Below are 16,647 nucleotides of genomic sequence, written 5' to 3'. Positions count from 1 at the left end.
TAGAATTTAAATGCCCACCACTCAGTGAAAGTCTAGAGATGTCATGAAATGGTATGAAAGACTGGATATGACATATGTGCCATCTCTGCAATAAAAATCCTGGGAAAAAAGTCTCTGCTTTTGAACAAATCCTTCTTCAAAAGAGCACATTGGGAAACATAACCATAGTTACTTGGCAATTTCCTTTTTTTCAGGTAATAAGATGTATTACCTCTTTGCAGCTTGAGGGCAGACCAGCCCTGCCAGTAACCCACTGCAAGAGAGCAGTGCACGGTGCTTCCACGTGACATCAGATTCCACTGCCAGAATAATTCAGAATAATATTTCTTCCACATTACAGATACATGAGCTAATTGAAGAAACACAGTCACTCCACCCACTGCGAGACAGAGTAAATCCCACCTCCAGACAATACATCTACTTCTTTCGACTTTCAAATCCAACATATTTTTGATCTTGGATTCACAGGCATCATCTGAAAATATTCACTTTTTTTTTAAGTAAGAAGGGATGCAGTGATTTCCTATTCCTTGTGCTAACATTTTCAGATATTTCAAGAGTGGGATTTTCATACAAAGGGGCTTTTGCTGACGAGAGCCCAGTGCTGTAGGGCACAGTCCTACCTAAATCAAAGGCAGGTCCTGGAAATGAGATGAACACACCAAAGGGTCACACTCCCCTTCACCCACAGACAGGTTTGATGTTTCTGTATGTGCACTGGCAACAAAGAAAAAAGCCGCAAAACTGCTTGGTCAGCTGCCTCCTGCTACCACCTGCCCTGTGTCAGGACCGGAGCACTGTTGTCCTCAGCCTCCTCAGCCTTGCCTCAGAGGCAGAGTCCTCAGGGCTGAATCCATAGCTGACCACCACAGGAGTGTAAAGTTGTACTTTCAATTTATCTCCAGGAGCAAAACACATTTATTTTAGGGAATACTTTCACACAGAGAGGCACAGTGCTTCACAGCACCACACTTACTCCTCTTGTAGCCACTGCAAAAAGTCAAATAATCAGTGACCCAGGGCTGAGCACCTAAAACGCCCACGTTTTATAGAACAAAGGAAACCTTAACTGCGGTGCAAAAAAAGGTCAAGTCTTATCCAATCTTGCTCAGCAAGGCTGTTGAGCCAATGTGCTTGCTACAGGCACCTGTCTGTTGGCCATGTTCAGGTGTGCTGGTGCCCTTCCAAAAAGGACACCAGGGCTGCCACACACCTTTCTGCTCCCAAAAGCTACCAGACATGCTGCATTTCCCACGCACCAGATTTCCTTAGTTTAGAGCTGAGTTTTCAATTGGCCTTATTCTGTTTGAGGTTTGCAAATGAACTACATAGATTCCAGGTAGACATGCAATTACTCAAACACCTTAAAAAACAAATAAAACCAGGTTCAAGCATGTATATTGAATATGCTGAATTCTTACAGGCACCATTAATTAGTTTCAGATAATTTACCACCCAGCTTTTTGAGCACACTCTTAATATGTTATCCAGATTATGATTAATCAAGGGCCGTCTGTCTTACCAAAACCTTTCATTTGCTTGTCTGTATAGACAATTATGCTTTTTAGTGTGTACAGGAGAACACTGCCACAAAGAGATTAATTGTATTTTCTCCTTAAAAGGTCTACTCATAAGACCTCCACAACAGCAAGATGGATTCCCAGACAAATGCTCCTGCCCGAGCCATGGCCTTGCAGGCTGTGCCATGGAAGGGCTGGTGCCAGCTCCGTCCCAGCATTTTCCAGAGGTGCATCTGCAGATGCAAACTCCACCCTGCAGCTGCTCCTACGATGTGAAGCAAAACTCAATCCAGACAGGTAAAAGAAATTTGGGAGAAAAGAGACAAATGTTTCACAGCTCTCTTCACCTGGAGGCTGAAGCCATACAAAGGCATGCCACCTAGTCCAAAGGGAGAAGAGCAATTATTTTTTTCTAAATGTGCTCCATTATTTTTAATATGCCTTCACTTCCTTTATTGCATATGCAACATTTGTAATTTCCACCAGGGAAAAACAAACCCTAATTTAACAATCTTCTTCTGGAAGTGTTGAGAAACCGATGAACACATAGTGTTAACACATTGAATATGAACTCAGGAAGGGCAGGCCAGATCCACAAGCTGTTTATCTGTCCTGTTTTCAAACACGTGTTAGCACTTATTGACATGGGAAGAGCTCTTTCACAGGGCTTGAAGAAGTACAGGCTTAAATCTTGCCAGTGTCACAGCCAACAGCCCCAGTATGTGAACGCTGCAGAGCTGGGAGGAACAACATCTCCCCAAACTTTGCTTGATTAGTGAAAGTCAAGACAACAAAAACAACTGGGCCACAGACTCATAGGTTAAAAAAACCAAAACCACCAAAAAACAAGATTTCAAGAAGTTCTGGTTTCTGGAGCACTGTGGGACTCGTAGAAGTCCAGAAGAGCAGGGCAGAAGATAACACACAGCACTGCGTACCACCATCACACTGAGACTGAGCTTTTTAGAGAATAAGGAGCAATAGAGGAGGACAAACAATGTGGAGATTGCTGTCTGTGATTCAAGAAACAAAGAGCAGCACATTGCATGCTGCTTTATGTACTAGTCATCCCACGAATTAGGTAAAACAGTGAGAAATGCCCTTGGTCCCTCTTAGTCCATTCTGCTCTGCCACATCCCATGCAGCAGGATAAACCCAGACTTCATAGCCTCCTCATCCCTGGTTTCAGGGACTGCCACTGCTCACATCTCCCATTTTGGGTCAGCTATACTGAGTTTTCTCCCATTGCTTCCATGTTGCCACCTCCTCCCCAAGCAGCAGGTCCATCATTCCCAGCACTTCCATCCCCCTCCTTGCAACAACTCAATAGTACTCTTCCTCAGTGCACCTCTCTGCAGCTGTTTGTTCTTCCTCCGTTGATTGCTCTTCCCTCTACTCCCCCCCATGTCTAATTTTCACTGCACCCATTCCTCAATCCCTTCAGACACACCTGTGATTTCTCAGGTGCTTCGGCCTCTGCCCCACATCCATCTGGTACCAATACACCAAGTTCCCAGCCCAAACTTCACCTGGAAGTGAGCTCCTTCAGGCTGCCTCCCACCTCCTCCCAACTCAAAGGAGCTTTCTGGGACATTCACTAAGGTATTTCACACGTACTGTGTTTTCCCAAGCCTCGCTTCCCGCTGCTGTCAGAGTGTGAGGAGGGCCTGCACTACTGACAAGTGGGGATGTCTTTCTTGTTCCCGTTACCTCAGTTACCCTCATCTCATTCCACTTGCAGGGAGAGCTCTTCCAGCTGGGGCTGTCTCTTTATTTGTTCAGCCAGCATGTGAGTGGCTGGACACTAAGACATTACAGTACATTAAACACTAATGAAGTAGCTCCAGCCCTGCACCAGTGGGTTATCACACCCCCAAGCCAAACCACCACCACCAAAACGGGCATCCAGGGGAGCAGCTACCAGGACTACGGACATAGGCTTGGTGGCTCCTTTGTGTGTGAAGGAGGAAGAGAGTTAATTTTAAACAGACAAACAATAGCTCATTGACTGGTTGACAGCAATTAGTAACCAGAGAGCACCAGGCACAGTTTCCTGTGGTCAAGTACAAAGCCTGTTGCCTGCATCTTTGCTTTTAGGAAAAAAAGCCAAAAGGATAAGAGCAGTTTACCTGTGACCTTAAGAGCAGAACTGCTTTGACCCAAGATAACATAAGATCCCTCCAAGCCCATACAGAAACTGCTTTTGCCCCTTGCTGAAGTCTTTGCTGAATTACAAGACCTAGTATCTTTTTTTTTTTCTCTTCCTAACCAACACGGCAGGAACCCCCTTCACCTCCCCCCATGAGATTTCCTGCTTCTGTGGTAACTTAAACTTGACCTTAGGATCTTTCCAAGCCTCCCCAAACGAGAAGTCTGGTTCCCACCACTGTCAGACAAGCATCAATGGACATGACTAAAAATCGTGGTGGTGTATGTATCTCCTTAAAAACCTCCAGATGGAGATGAGCCAATTGAACAACAACAAAGAATAAACAAACTTCCAAGGCACAGACAATTTATTTCAGTGCTGTTGCAGTGAGTGGGAAATCACAAAGAAAAGCCCACAAGTGGGATTTTCTAAAGGAAGTGTGCTGGTGGTTGCTCCATCCAGCTTCTCCTCAGTCACTACCTCCCTATCCCGGGTAGCATCAATCCGAAACCAAGTCCAAAGGATTGCCTCTTCCACGATGGTGTCTTTGAGGTGTATCTTCTCAACATTTTCTGCCCTGGTTGGTATGAGGTTTGATGCCATCCATTTCTGGAGAGGGCAGAACAAAGCTGTGCCTTCAACCTTGATGTGAGTGGCAACATAGATTAAACCACCCTATTATTTGTAGCTTAATGATGCCGTGGTCATCAGCACACTTGCCTGAAGGTGGGTGGCAAGGGGAGAGCTCTTCCCACCACACAGGTTTATTCAGAAGCTCAAATTCCATGCAGCTCTGGCACAGCAAAGGTCCACTTAGTGCTCCAGTTGTGCCGCACCTGGAGCTGCCTCCTGCAGAGATGAATGTGCTGGCAGCCAGTACCGACCGCATAGTCCTGGGTGCCACAGGCATGGGGAGACCCTGCCAAAGGAGCAGGACAAGGGCCCAGGTCTCTGCTCTTGCAGGCAGTTTCCAGTAAAAGAGTTAACGTGAGATTAAGGCCCCCAAAGGGCAGTTATTTTGGTAGGGCAGAGCACCCTGATGGGCTGCCAAATTCTAACTATAGGAGCAGCAGGCTGGGCACCTGTGGAGCTCGTCTTTCACTGTTTGCCTCCACATTGCCTGAAGCAGCAGAAAGGAGAACACCAAAAGCTTTCCCTTGTCCTTTCTGTCTCCTTCCCAGTTATTAATACATCCTGCCTGTGCATCCCACTGCACCAGCACACCTCCCTGATAACTCGTACCTGGAGACAGCAGTTGGAACCAAAGGGTTATTCGAACAACAAAAACTAAATTCAGAAATGTATTCCAGGCTTTTTTCTCCAGTTTCAGCAGAGTTTGGAAGGTATTTCGCCAATGTTCTCCTGACCAGTCTCTTGGACTCAGCCACACACCAGTTATTGGAGAAATTCATTGCACGCAGGAGTAACACAGGGCACCCTGGGATGCTTCCAAGATGCTCATCCTGATCACTCTCTGTGTCTGAAGCTACCCTGCCCAATACAAACATGGAGCCCACAAACAGGAATCCCTCTCCAGCCCTTTTGCCCACTCCCTGTACAGCAGAGGGGTTGTGTGCACCATGGACTTGGGGATCCCTGGCCAGCTCTTTCTTCTTGGGTTTGGTTTCTTTCTGCTTATTGTCCCCAAAGGGTTTCCTTTTACACTTCTGTATTTGTTTTATCTTACATGCTAACAGAAAATTCAGGAAGATTGGATCAGAAACTGAATTCTCAGCATTTAATAGCTTCCTAGATGCAGGCTCGGGCTGTACCATTTTATACAAATCCTTCTCTCGTCTGGGCATTGGCAACACCAAACCTATTGCCAGCCCAGACAGACCATCTCATACACTTCCCTCTTCACTCCTGTACAATGAGGGTTGCAGAAGTTTGCTGCCTTACTTAAGTCTGGAGTGCACAAAAGAAAGGGACACAATTTGCTTTAAGTGCAACAGCAAAAGTGCTTGTGAAATACAGGGGCAGGAGAAACAAGGAGCTTGTGGGACTCAGCAGCCCCTCTATTTTTCCCCCCAGAAAAGGGCTTGGCACAAGTGCTTGAAAGTTACGTCTTCCAAGAGATTCAGGATGTCTTTAAAAAGTAAAAATATGAGCATCTTATCTAGGAAGCAAAAGAACAATGGAAACACTGCAGAAGAGTTATGGGCTATGTCCTATCCTGGCTTCAATGCCTCAAAACAGCTGAGCAGTCTCCCCAAAGCACTGTTGGGTAGCACAGACCCTGGCGTGGAAAGCTTCAGCCTCAAAAGACAAAAGAGGTGAAAGTTCAAATTTAATACATGGAACTGAGCATTTATGCAGTCTTAATGTCACCATTAATTCTATTAGTGTTATTAATCCCCAAGAGAGGGAAGGGGAAGGCACTAAGTTGTGAAGATAAGACAAGGCACAAGAGATTTTATTTAAAAAAAAGGGAGGGGGTGTTTAAATCCCTGACTGCTATAGCTGCTTCTGTGGCATGAGATGTCACCACAGTCGGTTACAGCTTTCCCATGAATGTCATTGTCATGGAGAGAGATGCTTACATGGCCAGAAAATTTTACCCACTAATTTCTCAACGAAGCCCATAAACATATCTAAGATAAACCAGCAAATCTTCACCTCTAAAATCATTTAGCAACAGTGAATCCAACAACTCACAAAGTATTTTTCATTTTAACAAAAAAGCATTCCCTTGTGCTGAAAACACATCTCCTACTGCTACACTGGCATCAGCCTAATGGTTTACATTACAACAGGGGAGACCTCCAGGAGCATACATATGTGTGCTGTAAGCAAATATTTAGACAGGATATATTAAGATATGGGACTCCTGAGTTCGCAAGTTCTCCCAGTGCCTGCAAACCAAATATGCACAAGAGGATCTGATGCTGTTATATTATGCACTGGGAGCCGAAATGACTCTTGGTCAGCCCTTCGGGGACAGATAGTCAGCAACTTGTTCCATGCTCCCAACTAAGAGGAGATAATCCATTTCTGTACGGCTTTGGTGTCAGATCAGAGCAATTCTGGCAACAGTTCCAACAGCACACAGTTCCAACCAGCAACAGCTGATGAAAACACTCCAGAAGCCACAGGGCATCCCAGCCTTCATCTAAAGGACATGCCGCCACTTGGACTGTCCTTCTGCAGCAGCAACTGCTGCAAAGGTCAAGCACATAGCGGAGGCAGGACAGGTCTGCCTCTCCTCCCGGACCTGAATGTCAAGGCTGGGAGATTAGCAGCCAGAAAACCCACATTTCCAAAGGGCTGGAGGACAGTGTTTGCTGCTTGGGCTGCATCCTGGAGTGGCCGATCACAGCCCGCGGATGCGACACCCCACAAGAGAAGTGTCCATTCCACTTGCTGAAGTGAATTTGATCTCTGTAATAACTCATCCTGCCTACTCAGACACTCTGCACAGCTGTAGCACAGAGGATTTCATGTTAAACCAAGGCAGGTGTACAGCTCATTTTTGTCAGTTTTATTTCCATTTGAATGGATTTAGCTACAAGCGATAAAGAAGCCCCGAAGAGCTGCAAACAGTAAAATCAGAGTTTGCATCCATGCAGAAGAGCAGCTCTGGAAGGGATTGTGTCCTTTTCCAGTCTCATCCCTAGGGATCGGGACAAATATACGGATCTTGATTGCCTCTTCTTCCTGTAGTTTGGGTACATTAGATCAAAAAGTGTGGGATGAATTATGCTGGGCAAGAAGAACTCAAATGTGCAAGACACAACTGACCACAGCTGATCTGATGACCAAGCACCAAGACCAAAGAAGGAAATGCCATCCCACAAGCAGCCAAACACGCAACAGCAGACTCTTAAACAAACAAAACACAGCAGTCATGGGCATTTTTGTACAAGAGTCTGAGGACCTCAGATGGGAGACTCCTCAACCTGTCCCAACGACCAGCAGGAAGGTGTGCCTTCAGCCTCCAGGTGACTGGGCTGGAGGGAGAGAGTCAGTCATGATTAAAAGACTCCCAAGAAGTAAATGACGGAGGGTGGTAATCAGTTCATCTCTACTTCCACCTCAGGTAAGATTAAAAAAATTCCCTAAATCAGTTTTGTCTGCAGCAAATGAAGATTTAGTTCTGATATTAGCACTCAGAGTCATTAAGCTTTGGAACAGGCTGAGGAGGTTGCCAATTCTCCTTCATTAGTTTTGTATGCGGCAGAGACACACCCTTCAGGGACAGGCCAGGCACAGTAAAACCAGCTTTCAGGAACAGCTGAACAACACCATCCCCTTCCAAACTTGCCAGTCAAGGACTTCCCATGCTAAAGTGAGAGTGAGACCAGCACAGGGGATGGTCTGAGGGGCTGACAGGAGAACCACAGAGCAGACAGAACAGCTTGTGCAGGCTCCCTTCCAAAGCTCACCTATTTTGAAGCCTTGTGCTTTGACAGGCATCCATCTCAGCTTGGCTTAATGTCCCCCTGCCCCCACACAGCCCTACAGCCATCCCTCCCCCCCCAAAGGGGCAGATGCACTTCACAGGATGTCTGCTCCACGTCAGCGACCTGTGCGTGCTCTTTGTTTTCAACACAGCATTTCAAAAAGCCTCGTTGTTCATTTAAGGTGAAGCAGATGCTGCTCCCCTGGTCTCTTTGAAAGGGCTTATCTATGGGCTGGATTTCATTAAGTATCTTGTTCTGCATTCAATAAATTTGCAAGTCTAGACACTATGGTTCTCCCGCTATCAACCCTTTGGTGGTACCAGCAGGTAGAGACAACAGAGGTTAAGAGGGAAATATTTAGCCAGCAGATTTAGATGCTATCAAGAAGATTGCATAATTCTACTTTGACTCACAGCAATTCTGTACCCAGGGATTTTTTCTCTCACCCTAGTGCCAATCCCTTTTGAAAGCAAGAAGCTGCTACCCACTGTAGTAGTGCAGAGGAGGTCACTGGGAGGTTCAAGGCACAGACTTTGGGATATTCACAAAAAACTCAGGTTGAACCAATAACCTAAACAAGGGAAAAAAAGGTCCAGAGGAGCTGTACAGTGGAACTGTCCTTTACTACAGAGTGTGATGGTGATGTATAAGCAGAACTGTGTGAGCAACTCAGTCCACTTGAGTCATCAGATACTTCCATGTGCAACTGTCTGTCACCTCCCTTCCCCAGCCAACAAGGACAACCCAAGCAGCAGCCTGACATCCTGCTCCTCCTCCCCAGATGCCCAGGCACAGTGGGCTGCAGTGTCTGGGAGCACTGAGGCACCTGCAAAGTGCCACAGGAACCAAGCAAGAGCTCAGCAGCAAACCAAGAGATGCCCTGGGACCTCAGTTGGGCGCTGTGCCCAATGTCTAGGCATTGACTTCAGCTGTTTGCAGAGGTGCTCTCAAAGAAAAAGCACCTGGCTGCAAAGAGGGCAGTGCTGGCTGTGTGCCAGCTACCTCCAAAGGGAGCTTCTTCCTGCAGCTCCCATGAGCTAGGCATGCCCTATGGAGAGCCAGTCTGACAGGACACACTGTGGACCCAAGGGCAATACCGAGACCAGTCATTTGCTTATCTGCCAGCAGTTAGCATCACTCCAGCAACAGGAACTCAGCCAAGACTTGTTCATTATGGTTCTGACCCTGCATCACACTTGAACCCTCAGCCTCCACACAAAACCACTCTGTGTTTATCTGCTGCTCTGCTTAGCCCCAAAGGCTAAAAGTGAGATGGATACAAATCCTGTGGGTTCACAACATGCTGGGAAAGATCAGCACTGTTGTGGATTGGGGCTGAAAGATGTGCACGTTACAATTACACATGCTGCGGGGATGTACCAACAAAACCAGCTGTAATCTTACATTAGAGCAAAATGGCTTTTCAAAAGAGTAATCAGAAAGAAAGATCTCTCTCTTTGGGATACAAGCAGCCATAATCAGCAAATACTTCTCTCTCACAGGACAGCAAAACAAGGCATGCTCTGCCCTCTGAGCCGAGTCATGAACTTTCCCAGCAAAGGGGGAGACAGAGCAGAATGACTGCATAGAAAACAACACGATGGGGATTTTTTTACATTTTTATCCCAAGGAGATCAAGTTCAAGGTCTCTGCACTCACCATCAAACTTCTTGTATCGGGAACTAAACACAGTTTGTAGGTGATTGCTAAGCTCTACGACGGCGTTTCTGAAGTCCTGTTTACTCTGCTGACTATACTTCTCCTCCATTTCTTGAGAGCAGCATGTGTAGCCTTGTGAGCAGACTTTCAAGTGGTCACCTGAAAAGCAGAGAAGAAAATATCCCAAGTTAAAAGGACTCTTTATGCCAGAGAAAAGAGGTCTCATGAGGCAGGGTGCGTGAGGATCTGCAGCACCATTTCCTTGCAAGGAGATCCCCCCCTCTGTGAGCGCTGGACCAAGTACGTCAAAACCTGACTCTTTAGAGAAACTTTATAGCAACACATGTAAAAACCTTGTCTTTCTACAAGAACATTAAAAAGTGTCCTCTTACTTATTCAGTTAATAAACAGAATAAACAGATACTCATCCTGTTCAGTATAATTTGAAGAACCAGAAAATTGACCTGTATATACATATATTGTAAATGGTAACTTGCATTAAGTTTTTCCTGAGTATTTTAAAATACTTCCAGTTCATTCAGCTAGTATACAATATCAGTGGCAATGGCCCTTTTTGTCCAGATAAGTGCCTTTTACTTCACCCCTCCCCTGTCCAATTATCAGAGGAGAAGTAGTCTCTCTCAGAAACACAGTTGTCACCAACACTAAATTGTACTTGTTTTATGCAATGGTTCATGAAAACGCTTTATATTTCCCTGCTCCCAATTTTGCGGTTTTGTGTCATTGTCCTGGAGGAAACAGGGGGTTTGTTTTTGGAGACTTCAGATATTTCTTCCTTAAGATAATTCTCTCCTAAGAGTCATCTGGCTCAAGATGGCTTGGTCAAAGAGATCATCACCAAGTGTTTCAGTATCTGCAACAGCTCCATTTCAAAATCTCTCAGACAATCTGGACATAGGATCTGGATCCATATAATCTGCTTTTAGATGCCTTGCAGCAGTGTGGAATGAAGCTGCCCCCTTCCAGCACCACCCATAAAACGCCATTGTCAAGTTTTGTGGGCCAAGATAAACCCTTGCCTAGAGCAGTCTTCAGCTCCAGCTCTCTGACAGGCTCCACAAGGCAGCAGCACCACAAAGTAGGTGGGCTGATGCTGAAGTGGTTCAAATCTGGGCAAATTGTACAAAGCTTTGACAACACAGAAGGTACAATCAAAACAAGCAGCCAGGTTGAGAAACTCATGTTCCCAAGTCAGATGGTATTTTAAAAGACACAGCCAACATGTAAGCTGCTGCCTTCCCTTCCATTTCACACCCTGCTGCCAGACCTTATCCTTCATTCTGAGGAAACAGATGGAGAAAGGAAGGCTCTTCCGTGCCTGCTCCCACCCTGGAAGTTGCCAAGGACCTCCAACCACCGTGGAGGTTCAGAGACTCACTGTCAGAGCTGCAAAGGACTCAGCAGCCCCCATGCAGAAAATAACATCTTCCTGAGAGGCAGTGCACCACACACTAAAGGAAGAGCCATCTATCCTACCTGCTAGAGCATCAAAACTGGGTTTAGGGAAACAAAAGCAGGTTTTGGACAGTTCAAAGCATTCCCATGGTTAACACAACAGGCTGAGCTCTGCCTGCCTTGTTAAAGATTTCTCAACTATGTCTTTTGCCCTGATAGTGAATCTTTGTATCACTTTGCATGACTTCCTAGCCCAGAAAGGTTAGTGTCTCTCCTTACAGACACTTCAGGACCATCTTAAATACAACACAAACATTTTTACCTCTCTCTCTATATATAGTTCCTAAGTACCTCTCCTCCTAAAATGTATTTCCTTGTTGTGCTATAGGGTTTGTTTGTTTTCTGTGGTATCTACACAGAGACCTTGACCAGCAGATAATTCTGACACGGCTAATTTATTGCACAAGACCATCCACTGCTCTTCAATTACAGAAAGCTCAAAGTCTGCTATGGGAAGCAGCACTGCTTAAGCGCAGCTTTTGGAAAACACAGAAATATCTCACTGACTCCTTACAGATGTATCTTTTTTTTCATGGACTACTTCTTTCTGTCTCAGAGGAGCACCTCCAGCAGCAAATACACAGCTCTAAGGGAGGCAGCTCCAGGTAGCTTCGTAAGTCCTTTAAAAAAGAGGAAGGGGTGCACCCGGATTTTCAGATCCTGCCCACTAAATCCATCCTGGAGCACACCTGGGCACTCCTCTCTGAGCCCACCTTACCAGCAAGCATTAAAATAAGAAAGTACCCAAGTATCAGTGCTTTATTTCACCTTGAATCTCTGCTCCAATTCCAATACAGGACTAAGGACTCTGCCACAATGCAAACCATGAATAGTGTCAAAGCAAATTCAAACCTACTGATAGCAGGATTTCTTTTTCCAGTTACACTTCACAGACACTTCTGAAGTTGTCCACAGATGCCCTAGGATCCCTAATACAGTGGTTTAAAATACTTCTCCAATTTATTTACTATAAAAAAAAGCCCAATGTATTTCACAAATACCGGTATCAGTTTCACATCTATTTACATTATTGTAAATAATCTTGTCACAGATTTGACAGTACCTCCCCAGGCCACATGCACAAAGCCAAGCAAGAGCACTACTGACAGTAAATCAAGCTTGCACAGATCCCATTTGGTTGATCATTAAGAAATAACACTCCAAAATGTAACTCAGACATTCAAAAATGAATGACCAAGCAATCTAATTATGGAAGATATTTCTCAGTCATGTCAGCACTATGTGGTCTTGGCTCATGATCAAGAATTAGCTCTGTCTGGAGCTGAGGAGCTCTGGCTACTCAGTGCTAATCTTAGGAGGATGCACTCTGCTACCCAGCATTTAAAAACCAGAAAGTTTAGGTTCGTGGGCTGCTTTTCTTGCAGTTTTCTTAAGCCCCAGTGGGAGATGCCAGTGGAAAGTCACTGGAAGACACTGGGGGCTCCAGTTTTCCCACAGGGATGTTTGTCCTTAGCACAACCGCATCCCTAAGAATACATCCTCACCAACAACCAACAGGCACTGGAACACTGTGCGAGAAATCTCATGTCTGGCCTTTTAAATCTGCTATCAGAGCTGATCCATTCAGGATCCATCCACGGGACTCAACCCACAGGGACAGACCCTAATGCAAGACATCACCAAACAGCTTTCAAACACAACAGTGCTACAACCAGGGGAACGGAAGCGATGAAGGTTGGAGAACTCCATGTGAACATGGACCAGTTATGCACACACAAACACCAACCTGGAGCCAAGATCAAAGCCAACACTTTTTGTCAAATTGGCAGTGAACTCCCCTAAGGAAAATAACTGAAAAATATGTATATTTAGGCGTACTCAGCAGAGATCTAATGTTCATGTATACTTTGTAAAGAACGTTCATGGTGTGCACTCACTGTCAAGGACACATTCGGCAATAATTATTTCCCAAGTTAAAACTCGTCAAACAATGCCCATACAAGGCAACTCTTCATCTACTGTTGAGTGTGAAAACCTCAGCACCTTTGTAATTTATCATCATGTGAGCACAGCAAAAATATAACTCTGCCACAGCCTCCTTTCAAGTTAGGCTTTTTATTGAATTGTTTGGCAGGGTGTGCAATCATCACATTGCAGGCTGCATGGCAAAAAGAGCTCAAGTAGCAGAGATTGACTCCAAATACCTACTGCATATGCACACCATCACCATGGCTTGTCAATGGATTTGCAGTAGATCTTTCTCATGGCCTCCTGCAGCAAGACTTTTCCTTATTTTATGATACGTACGAGTACAGAGAGAGAAAAGAGGGACCAAAAATCATGAAAGAAACTTGCTCCTTTGGCTGGTTAACAGCACACCTCTGGGGAACGGAGGTGGCTGTTTAAAGATAGAAATGTGATGGTACATGATGTTACCATCTGTACATCCAAGGAAATGTGCTCAGAAAGGTAATCCTGCAAACTTATGATTTAAGCCATTACAGAAACACCACATTTAGCAGACTCGAGGCACACAGAGTTTCTCCCAAATCAAGTAACTATTTTGCAGTGTGTTGAAAAACAAGGTTTCATCAAATGAGTAAGTGAGCAGTGCAAACTCAGGGGCTACATGATACTGAAAAGCAGGTTCTCTTTACCAAACAATTTTCCAAGACCTTTTCAAAATGTTTTTTCTAAATGTCTAGCATGCCTTCCGAGTCTGCTTCTCCTCACCTTTCCCAAGTTCATACTTTATGGACACCTAACTGCAAAACTACCTAAGCTTCAGGAGCAGTTCACTGTGAGGCAGGCAGTAGGTATTTCTTTAAAAGGCTCCCCCCATAGCCCAGCCCTTTACTGGAGCTCAGTAAACAAGCCAGAAGTGGTTTATGGTCTGAGATGTTACTGCTAGACTTTGCTCCCATGTGAGAAATCAGGCCGGGGTAAGGATGGGTGGTGGAAGAGCAGGAGGCAAACACTGCTGAGGACCTGAGAGCGGGGCCAGAATTTCAGCCTTGTGCTCTGCCTCTCCCCTCTAGCACACATGGGCCTGTGTCATCTTTAAAGGAGTTTTATGACTTCCTCTGAACCAACTACCAAAGGAATCCTGGACTGTAATGCCAGGCCCTAATCCAATTTCACACTAGACTTGCCTTCTAATTATCACAGAATATTAGGCTTCCACCCATTATATATAATTGACATGCTACCAAAGCTTCACAAAACCTCCAACAAAGATGACAAGAAACACTAGCATCACACCTGAGCACAGCTCCACTGCTTCAGCCCCACATTAGCAAGGGCAAGAAGAAGAAAGAAAAGCATGAGGTTGTGATTTACTCTGGCAGAGTCATCGAGACAGACACAGCTACTGAACTGTCCACTCAATCCAATCACCTTCGATTTACCCAAAATACCAAAAATGTCCAGTTTTCCTGGCTACAAAATGATCTGGGGATGCTCAGCACCTCTGGGAATGGACCATGAGCTCTTGTCCATCTTCAACAGCACTGCCATAATCCCTATGGGATGTCAGCACAGCCACAGCATAACCACTGCTTACACTGTTGTTAGATACCTGCTAACAAATAGCACTATCAAAATGCACAGAATCTTGGCACTTAACAATTTCCAGATGAAATTAAAGGAACTAAGCTGTGAACAACAAAGGGAGGAAAAAATATCTGTCTCTGTGGTACCACAGCATCCCCAAAGCAGCTCCATCACCTCCACCTTGGCTGTCACACACACACTGCTTCAAGACATGCTTTCTGCCTGGCAGAAGCGGGAAACTTGAATTTTTAGTTGATGCCTCTTATCAGAGCTCTCTTTTCACTGGGTGGTCAGTGTTCTCCACTTGCTTTAAAGCTGTGCTGCTGTCAGCCTTGTGTTTATTTTACTGGGGAGAATACTCCTGTGGAGATGGTCGTGTGCCAGGAAGGAAGGGATGTAGAACAGCATTGAGGTCCTGCTAACAGTGGTGACACATCCATCAAGGGCAGCAGAGTTAAGACTCCTATGCTCACATCCTGCAAATGATGCAGAGCTGCTGATCAGAGCAGGGCAAACCAGGCTGGCACATCTAGGGCTGTATTTCCCTTGATGCTTCTGAGTGCATGGTGTTACAAGCATCCCAAACCCTTATTTCAACTGCACACTTCCAAGAGAAGTATTTCGTGCAGCATGCTCCCTGCACCTATCACCAGACACAACATACCCCATTTTCCAACGTGAATCATTTCCTATTCCCATTCTAAAGGCCCATGCAACCAGAGTCAGCTTTCCTTTCTTCCCTCCTCAAAACATTAGTAATTCCTACTGGGATCTCACACATAAAAAGCACCAGAAGAGAGAGCACACCCCATGTTCCCTAACTCAGGTCCTCACCATGAAGGTCACCAGCGAGCACCACTCCCCATCCAGGCATGGGGCTCCAGCCCTTTCACAGTCACAGAAGATCTTGGTTCTGGATTTAACCATCAAGGATTCTCATCCCCACCTGAACATTTTTTTCCCCCCAACCACCCAGGATTTTTTAAGCCAGAAGACATCCTCACCATGTAGTCAGCTCCCAAAGCTGACTGGTAGGGTTATGGAAGGACCACAGTTTGGCACCATGTGCCAGCGTGCAGCATATTTAACATCCCATTCAATTAGCAACCATTTTATATAAATGGTTTATTTGCTGTATTAATGTTAAAGCCACTTGCTTTCCCTGCATTTCCACTTTGGTTATTAATCAATGTGCATTTCAGTTTTTTGCTGATTACTCTAATGGCACAAAAAAAAATTTCCCAGACTCACAGAGAAAGCTTATAATACTGATTTTTTTTTTTTTTGCAAAGTTGTCAAGCAGTCAAAATACACTCTTTGATACCCACACCAAATCCCTTTCACCTACACTTAACAACAGTGAACTATTTTCAGTTGAGCTTTACTGCATCTGTTAACTCAGCTGCTAATCCATCTCACAGGCATGGGAACGGCAGTGCACACAATACCTCAGTGACATACCTCCCTTCAACACAACAAATAATCCTAATTATTTCCATAGTGCATACCTACAGTTACTTAAAATAACGTACACAACCACGGTCTGTCTGGCTTCTATTTTTCCATTTTGCTTTGTTGACAGCTTTGGGTTCCCAAATTTACTGCCAAGAGGGTCAGGGAGTGCAGAGAACAAGAGAGATTTATATCCATGTGTGTATATTAAGCCAAATGCACATTAAGAAACTTAATTTTCTACTAGAAAGAGCAACTTAGGACACAAAGAGGGCTCTGGCATCCACCCACCCATGTCCAAATAACCACTGCAAAGCTCATCCTGGACCTGATGACAGAGTCAGTTCCTGAAGGATAGAGTCTGGGTAAACGCTGTCTGCTGAGGTCACCCGGAGTGATTCCGAGATATCCCTCCTGGGCAGGGATAGACCAGGAGAGCCCTTCCCACACTCCTAACCCAGCTCTTCAGCCCCAA

The 16,647-nt window shown here is 45.2% G+C and overlaps 1 protein-coding gene across 1 annotated transcript in view; it reads right to left on the bottom strand.

Annotated features, from left to right (window-relative positions):
* GPC4 (glypican 4) overlaps positions 1 to 16,647 on the bottom strand; it is a 67,145-nt gene that overhangs the window by 26,789 nt on the left and 23,709 nt on the right. Inside the window, exon 2 of the mRNA XM_082289405.1 lies at positions 9,732 to 9,890. Within this exon, the coding sequence (XP_082145531.1) occupies positions 9,732 to 9,890 (159 nt within the window). The remainder of the gene's footprint in view (positions 1 to 9,731; positions 9,891 to 16,647) is intronic.

This window comes from Coloeus monedula, assembly GCF_965178545.1.
Source record: "Coloeus monedula genome assembly, chromosome: 12".
Taxonomy (NCBI): domain Eukaryota; kingdom Metazoa; phylum Chordata; class Aves; order Passeriformes; family Corvidae; genus Coloeus; species Coloeus monedula.
Note: the sequence above shows the minus strand (reverse complement) of the source record. Positions and strands in the feature narration are given on the sequence as shown.